The sequence below is a fragment of the Pempheris klunzingeri genome, chromosome 15, assembly GCF_042242105.1.
Source record: "Pempheris klunzingeri isolate RE-2024b chromosome 15, fPemKlu1.hap1, whole genome shotgun sequence".
NCBI lineage: Eukaryota > Metazoa > Chordata > Actinopteri > Acropomatiformes > Pempheridae > Pempheris > Pempheris klunzingeri.
Window position 1 is genome coordinate 15099901 of NC_092026.1, and position 16462 is coordinate 15116362.

At 42.9% G+C, this 16462-nt stretch overlaps 1 protein-coding gene across 1 annotated transcript in view; it reads right to left on the bottom strand.

The window, feature by feature from the left end:
* pappa2 (pappalysin 2) overlaps positions 1-16462 on the bottom strand; it is a 61545-nt gene that overhangs the window by 22176 nt on the left and 22907 nt on the right. Inside the window, exons 11-20 of the mRNA XM_070845593.1 lie at positions 15859-16165; positions 11755-11883; positions 11576-11661; positions 6280-6476; positions 4606-4719; positions 2024-2159; positions 1755-1929; positions 1376-1441; positions 1188-1284; positions 165-342 (exon numbers count right to left, since the gene is read on the bottom strand). Coding sequence (XP_070701694.1) covers positions 165-342; positions 1188-1284; positions 1376-1441; positions 1755-1929; positions 2024-2159; positions 4606-4719; positions 6280-6476; positions 11576-11661; positions 11755-11883; positions 15859-16165 — 1485 coding nt within the window. The remainder of the gene's footprint in view (positions 1-164; positions 343-1187; positions 1285-1375; positions 1442-1754; positions 1930-2023; positions 2160-4605; positions 4720-6279; positions 6477-11575; positions 11662-11754; positions 11884-15858; positions 16166-16462) is intronic.

Below are 16462 nucleotides of genomic sequence, written 5' to 3' on the forward strand. Positions count from 1 at the left end.
ATGCATTTGCATGGTTAGCCCGATACTGATGGTATGAAAGTGGGTTCAAGTGTTCACGATCCAGTCGTGTTTAACAACGAATATGCCAGCAACAGACAGGACCAGACGAGCAGAATAGAATAACTGGACTAGAATAAAACAGAGCAGAGAAATCCACGACTTACCTTGTAATATAGCTGGCGACCCACAGGTGAAGGAGCACTGTTTGCCAAAGGTGGTTCCCCACGGGCAGCTGAATATGGCGTGGTAAACATGAGACTGGTCAGGCAGGCCGCAGTCCACAGGCTGACAGCTGACTACACGATCCCATGAACCGTGGAAGCACTCCAGATGCGTTTCTCTCTGGAAGAAGAAAGAGAGTAAGAGTGAGAAAGAAAGAGACAGGGTGCATGGGGGAGTCAGGCGGTGTTGATTCTTCCGTATGAAGCTGAGGGAATAAAGTATCTTAGTGTTGGAGATGCTGTAAACATGCCTTTTTATGGGCAAATGATACAGAAAAACACTCAGCCACAGTATTTGAAACATGTTACTAATTATACAGAATATCAGTGAAGGTACAAATCAACTCTCCTTTATAGGTAAATGTAACCATGAATTACAGAAGAATGTAAAAGTTAACTATAAAACTGAAAGAATAACTGTCTAAAGAGCTGCATATAACATCGAGCCAGGAGCTTAAGTGTCTTTGCTGATTCCCTTCCTTGTATGATTTGTGCCCTATTACACATCTGTGTTACCTTTACCCACACGATTCCTAAAATTCTGTCTGAATTATGTAGACACTTTCTTGGACATGCTGCGTAATCTGTGAAACTGAGCCCATTAGACATAAAATCTGTTTGGTTTCTCCCATCATTCATATGAGATGTGATTGAATTAGCCCGGTTTTTGGAGGCAAGGAGATTATGCAACCACAAATGTTGAGTGAGTAAAAGAAAACAAAATGTTATAAATAATGGAACAAATGATTGTAGTACTACTCTCGACTTTGTTGGGAGGAAACGCTGTAAGACCCTTGCATCTCTGTTCAATCTCAACACCGACCCTGCGAATGTAAAACATCTGACTATGCTCTCTTGCACAATATACTTTTGTACCAATGGACTACTGGAGGATAACTTATCATTGAAAAGACATTGTATTATGTTATTTCAACAGTGCAACACATAATGGAGTATCCACTGTACCTGGTGGGCTGGAGTTTCCCTGCCATTCAGCACGGTGATACTGAAACCACGGTGACACTGAACAGAGCAGTGAGAGGCCTCCCCTCCTCCTGTGCACCTACAGAGACACACTGATATATAGATATATAGTTCTTTTGTTTGTTGTTTCAGCGCTCTGGTTGGTCAGTGTTTCCTTCCAAAGGGCCTACCTGACAGAGGCGTGCTCTAGCTTGGGGGGGCTGCAGCTGTCCATCTGACACGGCTGCCGCAAACAGCTATTGCGGGGATGGAGGGAGGACAGGAGAGGGATGAGAGGCGGGGAGAGACAGAGCGAGCAGCTAGGAGGCCGTCATTCAGATTAAAGAAAGAGTTTTTTTTTCATCCAGTGAGCCAAACTTGACACATTCCCTTAATAACTGCCTTTAGATTCAAATCTTAGATTCAAATGGAACTGTTACTGCCATGCTGTGTGTGTGTGTGTGTGTGTGTGCGTGTGTGTGTGCGTGTGTGTGTGTGTGTGTGTGAGAAAAAGCATGCATGCGTGTGTTAAGTAGGTAGTTGTGGGAGAGCCCACCCTCTGATGCGCACCCGGTCAGGGCGAAGGTGCTGAAGTGGCAGGAGGTCCTCAGGGCCACGCCTCCCACCGCCACCGATGGGGAGGAGAAGAGGAGGATAACAGAGGCCGTGATGAAGAAGGGCTGAGAGAGGTCATGGGTCACATTCACCACCAACGGGTTCCGATGGCATGAGAGGTCGTGTGTGCCTGGGCAGATGGAAAGGTCTCTATCATATAGCATTATCTTACTTTGCTTTCAGAACGATTAAATACACTCAAATCAAAACTAGTAAAAAAGTACCTAGTGAGTGGTTCTTGCCAGTCGTATCAGACAGGAGGATGGTGGCCGTCCTCTGACACTGCTCCCCAGACCAAGACCCATCTGAGGCCAGGTACACCATCACAGAGGCTGCCACTCCAGGATGGACGAATCCCACCTGGATTAATAATAAAACAGATCTGCTGTGAGAATACTGTGCTACTATAACATGCCATAGTTGACTCATACTGTGTTTTTGCATCTTCAGCTTGCAGTCAAATTGTCGATAAACCGTAAAAAGAGAGGATCAGCTCGCTTGTGCTGTCCAGTGAACGCAGCAGCTAAGTGCTCTTGACGGTTGTCCTTGTCGCTGCACTACTAACTCCCCCTAGGTTTGGTAAGTCGCTTCCACAATAGGAAGGCTGCATAATGTGAAGCCGTTGTGAAAAAAATTCCTTTTGGCAGGTGAACAGCAGCTGATGACACCATGTGTCATGGTTGTAGCATAATGTTACTCTGCAGTCGTTCCCAGGAGTCATTCCATTCCTTCATTCCTTCATTCCTGTCCATACCTGTCATTCCATTCCTTCATTCCTTCATTCCTGTCCATACCTGTCATTCCTTCATTCCTGTCCATACCTGTACATTTCTGAACCAAAGTGTAAATATCCCATAGTGTAAATATTTATTTCATCACAGCCATATATTTATATTTATATTTATTTTGCTATTGCTATTTTTTCTTTTACTATTGCTTCTTCTCACTCTCCCTGTTCAATTGTTGCTGCTGTAATGGGGGATCAAATAAAGAAAAGTCTAAAAGTCTAAAAGGAGCAGGCAGTGACAAGAATTGAGCATGACAAGACCTGGGCATTACAAATCAGGAAAACAGGGAATTCTACACAAATAAATAGATATTTGAGAAAACTAAGTCACATGTAGGTGCGTCAGGGTGGGTTGCTGTAACATATCCTAACCAGTGCCCATGCTTGGTGTCTTTTGCTGCAGGGTAGGTGTCGTATTGTGTTACGCCTCAAATCCAATGTGAATGCCAGCTAACCCTGGCCTCTGTTCTCTGTGACAGAACTTCAACTTTTCACAGCCACCTGTCAAGCCTACAGACTGCGGCTGATTCATACTCAAAAGATAGCTTTTTGGGCTGAGTATCACTTTAAAGACCTTTTAGAAAATGAGGATCGGCCTCCAAGTGAAGAAGCAGAACTGTTAAAAGACGTGGACGTCTTTCAGAGAGCTGGCAGAGGTGGATATGATAGGATGGCTGAGGAACGCTTTTCAGATGGAGCGAGACTTTCAAGGCAAGGGAGGCCTTTCAGAGACCGAAAAAACACTTCAAGGGGAAAAGACGTGTTTCAGGGAGAGCTGGCAGATATGGGTGTTATCATGAGGGCTTTTCAGGCGCTGAAAGAGTCTTTAGGGATAAGGCAGCCTTCCAGAGAGGTTGCTGCAGAGAGGAGATGTGCCTGATAAAGAGGGCATCCATAAAAGAAGCAGGGGATGGAAAGATGAGTCATTCAACAAAGAAGTGGAAATGATGAGAGAGAGAGACAAAAATGAATGAGTGTGTGGAAGGAAGGAAAGAGGCAGGCTCATGACTATAAAGGACCCTATAATCCAGAGCATGACGGACAAGCTTGTGAAGCCATCAGTCAAATCAACAACTACCCTACGCTTAGTCTGGACCTGCAGAGTTGATTGTGGGAACTGTGGCTGTGGAAAGATTAAATAATACAAAACTACTAAATATGAGAACCAGACCCAGGTCTGGAATGGAAAGCCAGGTCCGAAAACAGAGCAGTACACAAAGCAGGACTTCTATGTGAGGGACGCTGGCCAGAGAGTGTTGGAGCTGCAAAGATAAGCAGGTCAGTTTGGCATGCAGATCATTCTAACCGCAGCAGCAGCTCTTGCACTTCTCTGCCAACACTGACAATAAATAAATGTGTCGTGAATTCTAAATGTTACTTTTTAATCACAAGAAACAATTAAGTAATCACATGTACTGTTTGACAATCATTTTTAAATGATTAAGAGCATCGTAGGTCATTTTCTGGAGGCATAATACATTCTAATTATAAATTGGGTATTCATCATGACTAAAAGATCTATTTATGATTACAAAATTATTATTATTCCTTCAGATGCCAGTATTTGAATAACTTGTGAACCTTTTAAGCATTTAATTATGAAGGATGAGTTAATTATATAACACTTGGTCGTCCATTATTAGTAAACTGGGAATGATCATTATCACTGATTTTGATGCTTAGTAGAAAACAAAATATAAATAAATAAAGAATAAGTAGAGGGTTAGTCATGATTTAGTAATCATCTACAGATCATTAGTACCCATAATTCACAGTTGACCTGGAAAATGAGTAATCAGAGTAACCAATGCATTGTGTGAATCATGCAATTGTTAGAAAGTTAGGAATGCGTGCGTGTGTGGAGGTCTGAGGGAACGGTCTGTGTGAGAGGCCCATCAACCCCCTTTTTTTAAGTATTGGAAAGTACTGGAAGCTGTTGAAGACAGAGTAGCCACCCACAATCATTCAGTGGAGGGGAAAACAGATACAGCATGTACACACACGCAAACACACACATACCTTCAGCCAGAATGAATGTTCCAGGTCATTACTTGTGTCGGACTGGGCTGTGCAGGGGAACCAGGCGTCAGTGGGCAGTTTGTCACTCACCTCCAGGTGCTGGTACCTGCAGAGCTTCACACAGAACAAGTACTAATTACACACCAGATAAGTATAAGTAACTGATAAGTATTAACCATCGTCTTTACTGACCTTGTTTTACCGTCCAAACGGTAACCTGGCCATCGCTGACCTTTTAATGCGACATATACTTTGTGTAAAACCTGTTCATGTCCACGGTTAGATTGGCACAGGATCTCACTTGTGGCTTCTTCACATACTCCGCTGTGTGGTGGAACGATAGAGGGTTCAAATCATCTGAATTACAGATTCTGTGCTGATTCGATCAGTTCTCTTCTGCGCCTTGAGAAGAGCCCGAATTCTCTGGCAGCTAAGCATTTGACTGGCCATGCTAACTTTAGTCATGACACTTTGATTTGTTTTGTTTATTGCACCTTTCCTCATACAGACACCATAGCGTGAAAAATCCCAGGAGGCTTGCCAGATCAGAGATGCTGGAACCCGTGTGTCTGACACCAACAATCCTCCCATGATAAAAGGGGCTTAAATCATGTTCTTTGCCCTAGCTGAGCAGAACTTACTTAACTCTGCGCGTTCACTTCACTTGTATGTATCATTTGTGTGACCTAATGTTTAGATGAGCAAGGCTCACATAAGCACATGAGCCCATTTCTAAAACTGTGATATCACTTAGAAGCAATCGCGGATTTGAGAGGCCTCCTGTGATTGCAGACATTTTATGGGAGATGTCAGAACTGGAAAATGATTGATGGATTTTGTACTTAAGTTGTAAAAACGGAGCTATGCTGCGTTCAAAGTTGCTGTGCTGTCATGGAAGGTTCTGCCAAAATGTCCTCCAAAGTAATGTGCAAAGCCCTTCCTCTTCAGGCTTGTTCTCACCAGTCACTGCTCAGCTCTGTCACTGTGACCTGAAGGGTTTTAGTTACCCCCTGTCAGCACTTTTTTTGCCTCGAGGCTCTAATAGAAAGGCATTTTACTCAGAATCATCATGCAGAATGTTCATGCGAAGCAGGCGAACCAAAGAGAGAGGGAGAGACGCAGACACACTGGAAACGAATGTGAATTCTCTTGGAACTGATGCAGGAAAGTTCACCTGATGTCTGGTGTGTTTGGTTTTCAACATTTGTCCAGTGAGCTGGTTTATTAGCACCAAATGTCTGCATGTCAAATGTCACTTGAATTGTCAGGACCATGGAGATTACAGTACTAGAATGGCCCTGGATCAGCACTGCTGTGCAAGCATAGACACACACACACACACACTGGACCAGTCATTATGTGAAATAGCTTGTAATATAAGTAAGAGAGAACTTTTAAACGGTCCATCTCCCTCAGATGACCCTGATGGGCAAGATCTGCTGGGCCTAAATAAAGTGGGGCACACTATGGCCAAATTTCAGGCCTACTACCTATACAAAATTAGTAGAGACGAACACATCATTTAAGCCTGCTGAGACAAGCATGTCGTTTGGAAAAAGCAGCCAGCTGCTGACATTGTTGCCCCAGAGTTGAGGATTTCCACAATGGCCTCCATGGGGAGTTTATTGTCATCTGGAAGTCTTTTTTACGTGCCCTCTGGTTCGTACTTCATACCTTGGTAAGGGACGGCTCCCCAGTGGCAGCATTTGCAGGGCAGCGATTGGGGTCCTGATGAGAAGCAGCAGCGGTGGATGCCCACTGGTCGGTGTAACCCAAAGGTGTGAAGTAACCACAGTCCTGAACACTGGAGCCCCGCTCAAACTCCTCACACACACCATCACCATCAAAAGCATAACATTGACTGGGTTCACCTTGGGAGATGGAGAGGAGAATGAGAGATGAAGATTTATGAAAGAATATAAAGCCTGGTTTCTTAATCTGGCAGGGTATACACTCATCCCCCACTGTTAGACTCCCATCCAAATCTATTTGTCAGTGAACCAAATCTGAACAAATCTATTTTGTATTTTCGTTGGCCACTTTGAATGTTAACCACGTCAACTCAACCATATCTGACTCTTTGTGCTGTCAACAGACTGTAAATTATGGTAAGAAATGAACTTTGACTTCAATTAATTATCGAAAATCACAATAATTTTATAATGCTAATATGCAGAAAGAGAACCTAATATGTGACTTGGCCAGTTTCTGTAATCCCAAAAGTGCCTCACTGGGCCGTGGGTATCTATAAGTCACCAAGTCACAACAGCAGCATTATGTGTTACAAAGAACTGTCAAAAGTTGTTCCAAGTCTAGGAGAAAACAAAAATACAGATAGGAAGATATTGCTTTTGCTATTATTGTGTCTCTTTTTATAATCAACTCAGCATTTATCAGCTCTCAGACATTCAACAATAAAGCAAAGTCATTAAATACCTGTCCATGGGGCTTGAATGTAGCAAAGGAGTAATACCACTTACTCTAATGCAACATGATACCCTTATTTTAATGGCATTTTGTGTGTGTGTTGAGGTTTCAACCACATTTCATGGTCTTCATGAGTGGACGGAGTTTACTCATTTGTCAAAGATAACTAGTATTTTGAGACACGGGTCAAATGTATACATATTTTGGTGTCGAGATAGGTGCAAGAAGTTTTGGAAAACGGGTGGGAAACGGGTAGCCATTGCTGCAATGTAATCCTTTGGCCCAATCAAAGTAAGTCCACTTGTTTTTGCCGCTGACAGGCTCAGGTTGTTATTCAAAATGTCTGACAACATGACAGAAAGGATCTCTACAGATAAACCTTCCTGTGAAAGAGTAAGATCCTTTTTGTTTAACCACAAAACAGTTGTTATATTGCCATATAAGCGACCAGACTTCATTGCCAAAAACAGTAGTTTTACGCCATAGAACATGGGACTTTGTGTCAGTCGTTTGAGAGAGTTAGTTCACATTCAATCTAACCCTTTAAAAGACCAAAGACACAGCGAATCGAGGCGGTGGTAGGCCAGCCATATATATACAGTACTGTGAAAAAAGTTTTAGGCAGGTGTGAAGAAATGCTGTAAAGTAAGAGTGTAACGTAATGTAACATTGTTTATTTCATCAATTTACAAATGCAAATTTTACAAATTTACAAATTTTATCGATTTAAAAATGCAAAGTGAGTGAACAGAAGAAAACTCAAATCCATATTTGATGTGACCACCCTTTGCCTTCAAAACAGCATCAGTTCTTCAGGTACACTTGCACAGTTTTTGTTGTTCATGTTGAGATCAGGGCTCTGTGGGGGCCACACAATCTCTTCCAGGACTCCTTGTGCTTCTTTACGCTGAAGATAGTCCCTAATGACATTGGCTAAATGTTTGGGGTCGTTGTCCTGCTGCAGAATAAGTTTGGGGCCACTCAGACACCTCCCTGATGGTATTGCATGATGGATAAGTATCCAGTTTTAACCCTCCTACAACTGTTTCTGTGTCAGTTAATGACTGTGTTTCAACCTACATATGAAACGGATGATCATTAGCACCTGTTTGGTATAATTGGTTAATCATACACCTGACTGTGATCCTACAAATCCCTGATTTGTGCAGTTGTAACTAGAAGAACTGATGCTGTTTTGAAGGCAACGGGTGGTCACACCAAATATTGATTTGATTTAGATTTTTCTTCCGTTCGCTCACTTTGCATTTTGTAAATCGATAAAAATAAACAATTACATTTTATATTTTTGAAAGCATTCTTGCTTTACAGCATTTCTTCACACCCGCCAAGCCATTCTAATTGCCGTAACACAGTTGCCCCTGAGCTATGAGCAATGAATATATGTGCAGTAGAGCATTGACAGCATCACAAAAAGAGTTGGAAGCGTAAGTCGAACAACAGCTTGTAATGCAGCAGCTATTCATAACAAGGGCGGAAAAGATCAGATACTTCAGAAGTTTGGCCTCATTAACATCTGGACAGCTGCAGAAGTTAGACAGGCAGAGCTGTGTCAGAGAGTCAGTGCTGCGCAATTGGCTTCAATTAGCAGACGGAAACATGTTTCTGATAAAAGGCAAATTAGGCCTGGACAATTCAATGGCATATTGTCATCCCGAGTTCATTTGGCAATACAACACTGAGTGAACTCACCAAACACCCCACCCCTGTTTTGACAACACCTGTGAAAATGATTAAGTCTTTTCAATTCCAAGTCTGTGTATTTATCAAGCCTCACAAAAGAGGACTACTTGACAATCTTTGACTTAACTAACTATTAACACCATCTGTTTTTTATTCGATGTCTGCATGCTGTAATCATATTGTGCAATTTAACCTTTATTTAATCAGGCAGTTAAAAAATGAAATTAAAAATCAGCGGAACCTGTGTGTGTACGTCTTTAACAAATGCAGCCTTTCCGTGGCTTGACTGTGACGAGACGACTATAAAAGTGGTTACTACACCACAACAGCAAAATTGCATAAACACACAAAACAGATTAGGAGCGAGGTAGTTCAGCATAGTTGGAGTTAACTGGGTCAAGCAAATGTGGCAAGGAAACCAAACAAATATTCTGTCCATGACGAAGAAGTACAACTGAATAATTGTTTTTAAGTGTTGCAATTTGTAAAAACCTGTTTTTGCCAAATTGTTTTCCTTCCTAGTCATGATGTCTTTTATTGTAAAACAAGAGATGTAATTGCTTCAGTCACGGCATGGCGAGCCCTGATGGTAGAGGAAGGGGGGATTGGTCTCTGCTTGCTTCCCCCTGACAAATAAATTGACTGGATGATGGAAATTTTAACCCTATAACAAGTTCTCGTAACGCAACCCTTACACCGCACGTGATTAACTGTCACATAGCTGCTAGTGGAAACGATACATGGCCTAAAAAGGAAGCAACTGACACGCTGTCTCATCTCAACTGGCCTATCACATCATCTTAGCAACATTATGGAGTATCAATGAAATCACCAAAACACTGGCTATTGTGACAGCCATACTTATTCAACTTAGATTCTGGCGACTGAGGAGCGTTTGGGCGAACATTCCGTTATAAAGAGGATGAAATTCAAAGCTGTGGAGGAAGACCACATACCACAACAGAAGAGCTGATTTCTCGTGTCACTGTAGCTAATGCCCGCTCTCATCTGGCCGAAGCCTTTCAATGAGAAACAGAGACACTTGGAGACACATGGATGTGTTAGACATGACAGGCCTGCCATGTGCATGAGGGGACTGTGACATGAGGCTCATGTTCTCAATGCTCTGGCTTTACCCAACCTCTCTACCTATATACTACTACTAATAATAATGGTAATAGCTTGGATTTCAACAAACCCAAGAATATGTTGTGTAATATGTGAAAAAAGAAAAACACATGTTGACACGTAGTCTTCAGCCGTCTGCTCACTAACAGGGTGTCTTTGGTAAACTCCCTTCCGTGTTGTGTTGGGAGGCTTCTCTTGTGGTCTGTCTGCATGCTTCAGACTGGGCGAGGGTGCACACACAAAGTATTGTTGTCCCGTGGTGGAATCACAAACGATGGGGGCACTCTTTGTGGCTTCTTTGTTTGTCTTCTGTCATGTTATTCTGCATGTTTTTGGCTTTTTACTGCAACCACCTGGCACAGCGCTCACTGTGCAACATTTGGGTCTGGTCTCATGGGTGAAAACTACATATGGAAATTGCAATCTTTTTTTCTAATTTACAAAGAAGGGTAGGGTTTTTTTTTTTTTTTTTTGTACGCATAATGGAAAAGTGGACATGTGATCCATTGCAACACTACCGCCTATGGCACTTTATGTTCATTCGGACAGTTAGATTGGTGTGAAAACATTAACTAGAGCAAAAACCTAACTTGAAAGAGACCCCAAGGATCAGAGCTTTAACAGGTGAATCTTAGTCAACTCAATCTTGAACCCCCACCAAGCTGTTTCCAGGCAGCCACATGACTCACTGAGCCACAAATGAACTCTTTCTTAATGCTTCTTGTCTTACAATAAATCTTTGATTGTTGATTTTAGGAACAAATCGTGCATTCTTGCCTAAACCTCACCAAACGCTAACCTGGCCTAAACCCTAACCACAGTTGCTCTTCCTGCTCTGATTCTAAATGTCTTGTTGGGTAAAAAGAAAAAAAACTTGGGATGAGGATGCGAAATAATGGGACCCCCACATCACCCCCACCCTTCCCTCCACATGATTTGATTCTGGCGGTCAGAACTACAAGGTGGCCTCCAATCACTTAACTATGGGATCACTGTACAACAACTGTCAAGAGCAAAGGCTTCTCCAGCTGGTTATGATCTCTCTCACTGGGGAGTGCTGGCCAACTGCTGCAGATGTGATCTGATAATAAAAAATATCTTGCTTATTTTAGATAAAGCATATCAAAAAAAAAGAGAGAAAATGGCACTATGGTCGTATTGTGAGCTGTTTTTTTGCAAGTGCCTGATTTATCAATATGCACGAGCCCGTATCGATTGCATAAAGTCTTTTAAAGGCCAAATGGTATTTGATAAGGGAAACATGACTGACACATGTTTTGAGACGGTGCACTTTACTGCTGAAAAGTATCTCTCTGTCATTTCCCTGCCAACCTGATGTCAAAATGCTTCATATTTCTAAACAAGACTTGTGACTTAGCAAACCAAAAACGTGCTTTTTGCCCTTCGGCTCATCTGGTTTCTCTTATGTTGCACTGATGCTACATTAATGGTTTGTGGAATCAACTCAAGCCAGAAGCTTTTATGTCTTGTAAATTAAATTTGATCGTCTTGAATGTTTTTCTTAATAGTGCTGCATGCACAAATGAGAGACTTCTGGCTATTTAGTGGCTGCTCTTTTACACTAAAACTTTATGTGGTGTATATAGTGTTGCCATTGTTTTGAAAGAAACCCCACTGCTCAACATGAACATTCAGTTTTTAACTCTGTGCATGTGTGTGTGTGTGTGTGTGTGAGTAAATGGGACTCGCTCACCCTTGCAGTTGAAGCCCATCTCCTTGTGGCATTTCTTTGAGCAGCCATCGCCATCCAACAGATTACTATCATCACACTCTTCTGACCTACAGAGAGAGAACCATCTTCCTCATCATCATCATCATCATCATCATCATCACCTTCATTTCATGTTAAAATATCTACTTAGATGCACAAACCCCTGTATGAGGCCATCTCCACAGTATGGCTGCCCATGGGTGTAGAGGAGGGGTGAGGAGGGGTCGCTGACCAGACCGTCTACTTCCACCTGGATCGCGTACTCGTACTTGACTCCCAGATTAACAGACCTGGAGAGGAGAGGAGAGGAGAGGAGAGGAGAGAAATAATTTTGTGATTGCTGAAAATTGTAAATTTGTCTTTGGCATAATGAAATCGTGAAATAAACATCCAAAGTTTGTTAGTTCTTTCACGAGGAGCAGTGAGCAAGCCTCTTTGCTGCTCTGTGGGACAAACTGATCATGTAATCTTTGTTGGCTTGTTGAATGATACCAATGACTCATTAAATACCTGGCAGAATTATGAAGAATTATTGCAGTTATTGCTCCTGGGGTAGAGCATGATGACCTAATTCTCTTGCAAATATCATTGCGTACTTTATTATGTAGAGAGGAAACATTTTATTTATAGTATGCCCCCCACCCCCACCCCCCCCCACCCTCAACAAATCAATTCTGCATGAATCCTGATGCAGTGACCTTCAGGGCCCACAGCAGGAAGTGTGTGTAACAATACTTTGGCTCAAGTGTCGGGACTATTGATCTGTTTTGGCGACTGTGTCTATAAAAAGAGTCTCCTCGCTGCTCTCTGTATCCGCCGGGCATGAAAGTTAACCAGGAGAAGCACAAATCAGTCAGTATCTGAGGTCTGTCAGGTTTCACCAGACTACAAATCCCCTTTATTAATTATGGATCAGAGAAGGAAATGAAGAATTTAGAAAAACTCCCATCCCATCCTATTCATCTGCACTGTATCTATATTTGGATTTATCCTCCAACTTTCTGCCATCACTCCCTCCCTCTCTGCTCTCAGAGGTTTGGCTCATCCATTCCTTTTTGTGTTGTTGCAGTCTGCATTTCCACCCTTTGCATTTCCTTTAAATCTTTAAATCTAAAATCACTCATTAGACTAAACCCTCAATGCCAATAGTGGAACATTTGTAAATGTTAAACAGTTAGGAGGAAAAAAAGATGCTTCTGCGACAAGGCAACACAAATCATATTTTAAGACTGTGGTATGCTTCGTACAAAGTTTTGTGCAAGTTTTTGGGCAGAAGTGTTTATAGTCTTGTATATCTTGGATAGTATTGTTTAATTTGTCACCTATTTAAATGTCAAATGTGCTGTTAGTTTTCATCATTCTTAGTCAAGCTTGTCCAATTGTTTCAGTCAAGTTTTAATTTTAGTTTTATTCTAGTCAAAGATAACCATATCTGTATTCGTAGAGTGTCAGTCAATGAAAACTGCCTTTTTTAGTCATAAGATTATACTTGAGTCTTCAATCTAGTCTCGCCAAACCCAACACGTCATTTCAGTCAAACTTATTTCAACAGATTTTATCTTATCACTATCAGATGAAAAAGACAGGTGGAATGATTAGGAATGCAGCTTTGCAGGAATTTTCTGGTCTGATAGTATCAATCTCAGGAATTAGCATGAAATATGTTCTGATTGCATATTTATTTTGAACCAGCACAATAAAACAACTGGCCTGGGGGCCAATTATTATAAAACAATGAGAATAAACCGAAAAAAAAAGATATTTCTTGCTCTCAAGACATGTTTTTGTCATCTTTGACTTGTTTTCTGTAAAATACTTGATGTCATGGCGCTGTGCTCATTGTGTGGCTGTGCTGCTGATGTAGTCCCGGGTATGTCTCGGCTGTGCGAGGAATGAAAAAAGAAAGCTTGAGAGAGAAGTTCAAAACCTACACACTTTCTCTCCTCCACACACACACACACCTAGTTAATGCTGAATACTGGAAGTCTCAAAACTTGTAGACGTGGCCGCCCCCAGTCAGAGATGCGAGCGAGAGGGTTTCAGATGCTGACCCACATGACAAGCACTTGGAAGGTCGCGTCAGATGATCAGCAGACCCCCACACACACACACACACACACACACACACACATCTTTTCCAACATCGCATTAGTCTGCAACTTTCCAAAACCAACAACTGATCATTTGCCTCCAGCTCACGCCGTGATTGGCCAACTGTGTGTGGATGAAAAGGAAGCTGGGTTTGACCATCTCTCTCTGGCTCTGATTTCACTTCCACAACTATTTCTGCCACTGTTCATATGAATGTCTTCCAAGCGAGGCCATCTGAAAATGTGCCCCCCGTGCCTCCATATTGAAACAAGCCTGTAACTCCCCCCCCCCCCTTCAGACAGTCTTTCTCTCGCCTGATTAACAAAGATGCCTGAAACACTTTTCAGACGACACACTGTAATCTCAAGAACCACATTGTGTAGTAGTTGGATAATAGTTTTTATTTGTGAAGTGCCTTGATTAATTGAGCAGTCCCACTTGTCTTCCTCACTTATCCCACCCCCCCCCCCCTCCCTGTATTCTTCTCCGTCAGCATGTGCTATCTGTGGTGCGAGTTCAGCAGGAGGAACCGGCTGAGGACCAGATCCCAGCAGTCACTGGTGTTTATGGCCTCTGCTGCTCACATTTGGTTCATATTCCAAAAAAAAAAAAAATGCCTCTGCTTACTTTGCTTCACCTCTGCTGTGCTGCCGTCTCCCCATCCCGCCTTACCCTCCCTCACCCCTTGTGTCTCCTTTCCTCACCTACAGTATCTCCCGCTTTAAGTTTCGTTTCTGTCCCACCCACACCTCTCCGCTGTCTCTCTCTCTCTCTCTCTCTCCGCGCGCTTATCTCTAACTTTTCCAGTTCCCTTTGTCTCCACGCTCTCTCCTCCTCTTCTCATCCTCTCTTCTCTTCCTTATCCTGCCCTCCCCTCCCTCACTCCCTCTCCCCTCTTTTCCAAACTCATTGCTCTCAAACACTCTCTTCTCCTCACATCAACCCCACTCTGCCCTCCTCAGTCCCACATACCTCAATCCCCACCGGTTCTTACATCTTTTTGCACTTAGACACAGCTCGTCTAACACGGGAGACGTGTTCCCTGAAAAATAAACTGTTTTTGAGGCTGTGTCCACCTAACATCCGCCCTGCTCTGTAAAACACAAACTGCTTCTCAGAAATCCAGAGTGCCACAACTTTTGAAATCAGCCCCAAATGATTTGCAATCATGGGACACAGCTGTCACATCCTGGCAGGTTCTTATCAGCGTTCTGTAGAAAAGATATATCAGGAAAAAGCATGAGAGAAGAGAGTGTTTTTTAGGGAGAGCTGCTAAAAAACTGGCTTGTGGGTTTACATTTGGATTCCGGTAATCATTTGGACACCTCTCAATTTCGAGACAGGATACTGTACAAACTGATTCAAACTTAGCCCTGAAACTTCATCATGCTTTTGATTGAGTATATGCTTGTTGAAACAGATTTGGATCAGCGGCCACAGCTCGGCATCCCCATGCTGGAAACATTTGTGTTCTGAGCTTTTCAAACAGAACCAGACTCCAAATGCATTTGAGAGGCAGATAACTGTGGATTAGCAGATCACACGCAGACACAGAGGTATTCTGTGGAATTTGTGCTCCATGCTGGCCCTAAATAACTTTGCCCTCAGTTTTATTTTCCCCTGAGCTGCTGATGTCTCACAAGGTAGTGTGTGTATGTGTGTGTTTGCATGTGTGTGTACCCAGCATTAGCAGTTGGCACAGCCTCCGTGTTGTAAATATTCATCTACACCTGAGAGGGAACTTGCCTCAGGTGGAGTCCTGGGTATTTTAGGGTGGTTTGGACAGAAAAACAACACACCTGTCAATTCCCATTATGCTTTGTGGTCACCTCCTGCACAGTAAATCCTTGCCTTATTTATGAACAAAGAATGTCTCAAAATAGACACACACATAAGCACATTTGGGGTTGATGTAACACTAATGGCACACAAAATACTTGACAAAATTGTTGCCTGCTGACCCAATTTGCATGTTTGGAGTTCATTCTCCAGCCGGAGTCACTTTTACAATGTATTGAGTGACCTTATTGGGTTGAGATTAAATCGATTAAGTTTGTTTCTTACACCAAAATCACGCTGGAGACGTGACTGTAAGGTAAGCTCGACTAAAACTTGATGAAGAAAGTGCAAATAAAGGAATGGTTTTGCCTCTCCTGACAGCGTTCAGCGTCTACCTGTCAGTGAATGTCTGCTGGCTCTGAGCTGAGGGGGGGGGTTGGCCGGTGAAGGGCGGCTGCCGCTGAATCCTGTACAGCAGAGGCTGGCAGCTGGAGCACAGAGGGCTTCCGCGGCCTGAAGACAGCATGGCAGCATCGATCTCCATCTTTTCGTCAAAGGTGCAGAGTTTTATGGCGGCGATAGCGGTGGCGTGGGTGTCGAGGCGCAAGGTGAGGGGCATGTCGCAGAACACGTGCTGGAGTCCGAGGTTGATGCTTTTCCCCGTGTCTGTTATCAGCTCTATGTTGGCTATGGCTGGGTTGCCTGCGACAGGGAAATACAGACAGATGAATATGTCGTCTTTGTCATGTCTCTTAGCGAAGGTAATGTCTGGTGGCCAGGATTTTGGAAGCAAACATCTCATTCATGTAGTCATAGACAATGGTGCGTGCCTACTGGTTTTCAAGCATTTCTCTCCTGGTTGAGTGTCAGTAAAATTAGCAATTGCCTTGAAATACATAGGGGTACATAAAAAACTTTAGGAGATGCGTCTGGTATGAGCCCTAAGGTGCATATCTGCTGGATAACTTTTGCTAGCTAAGCTAGAGCTCAGATTTTGTG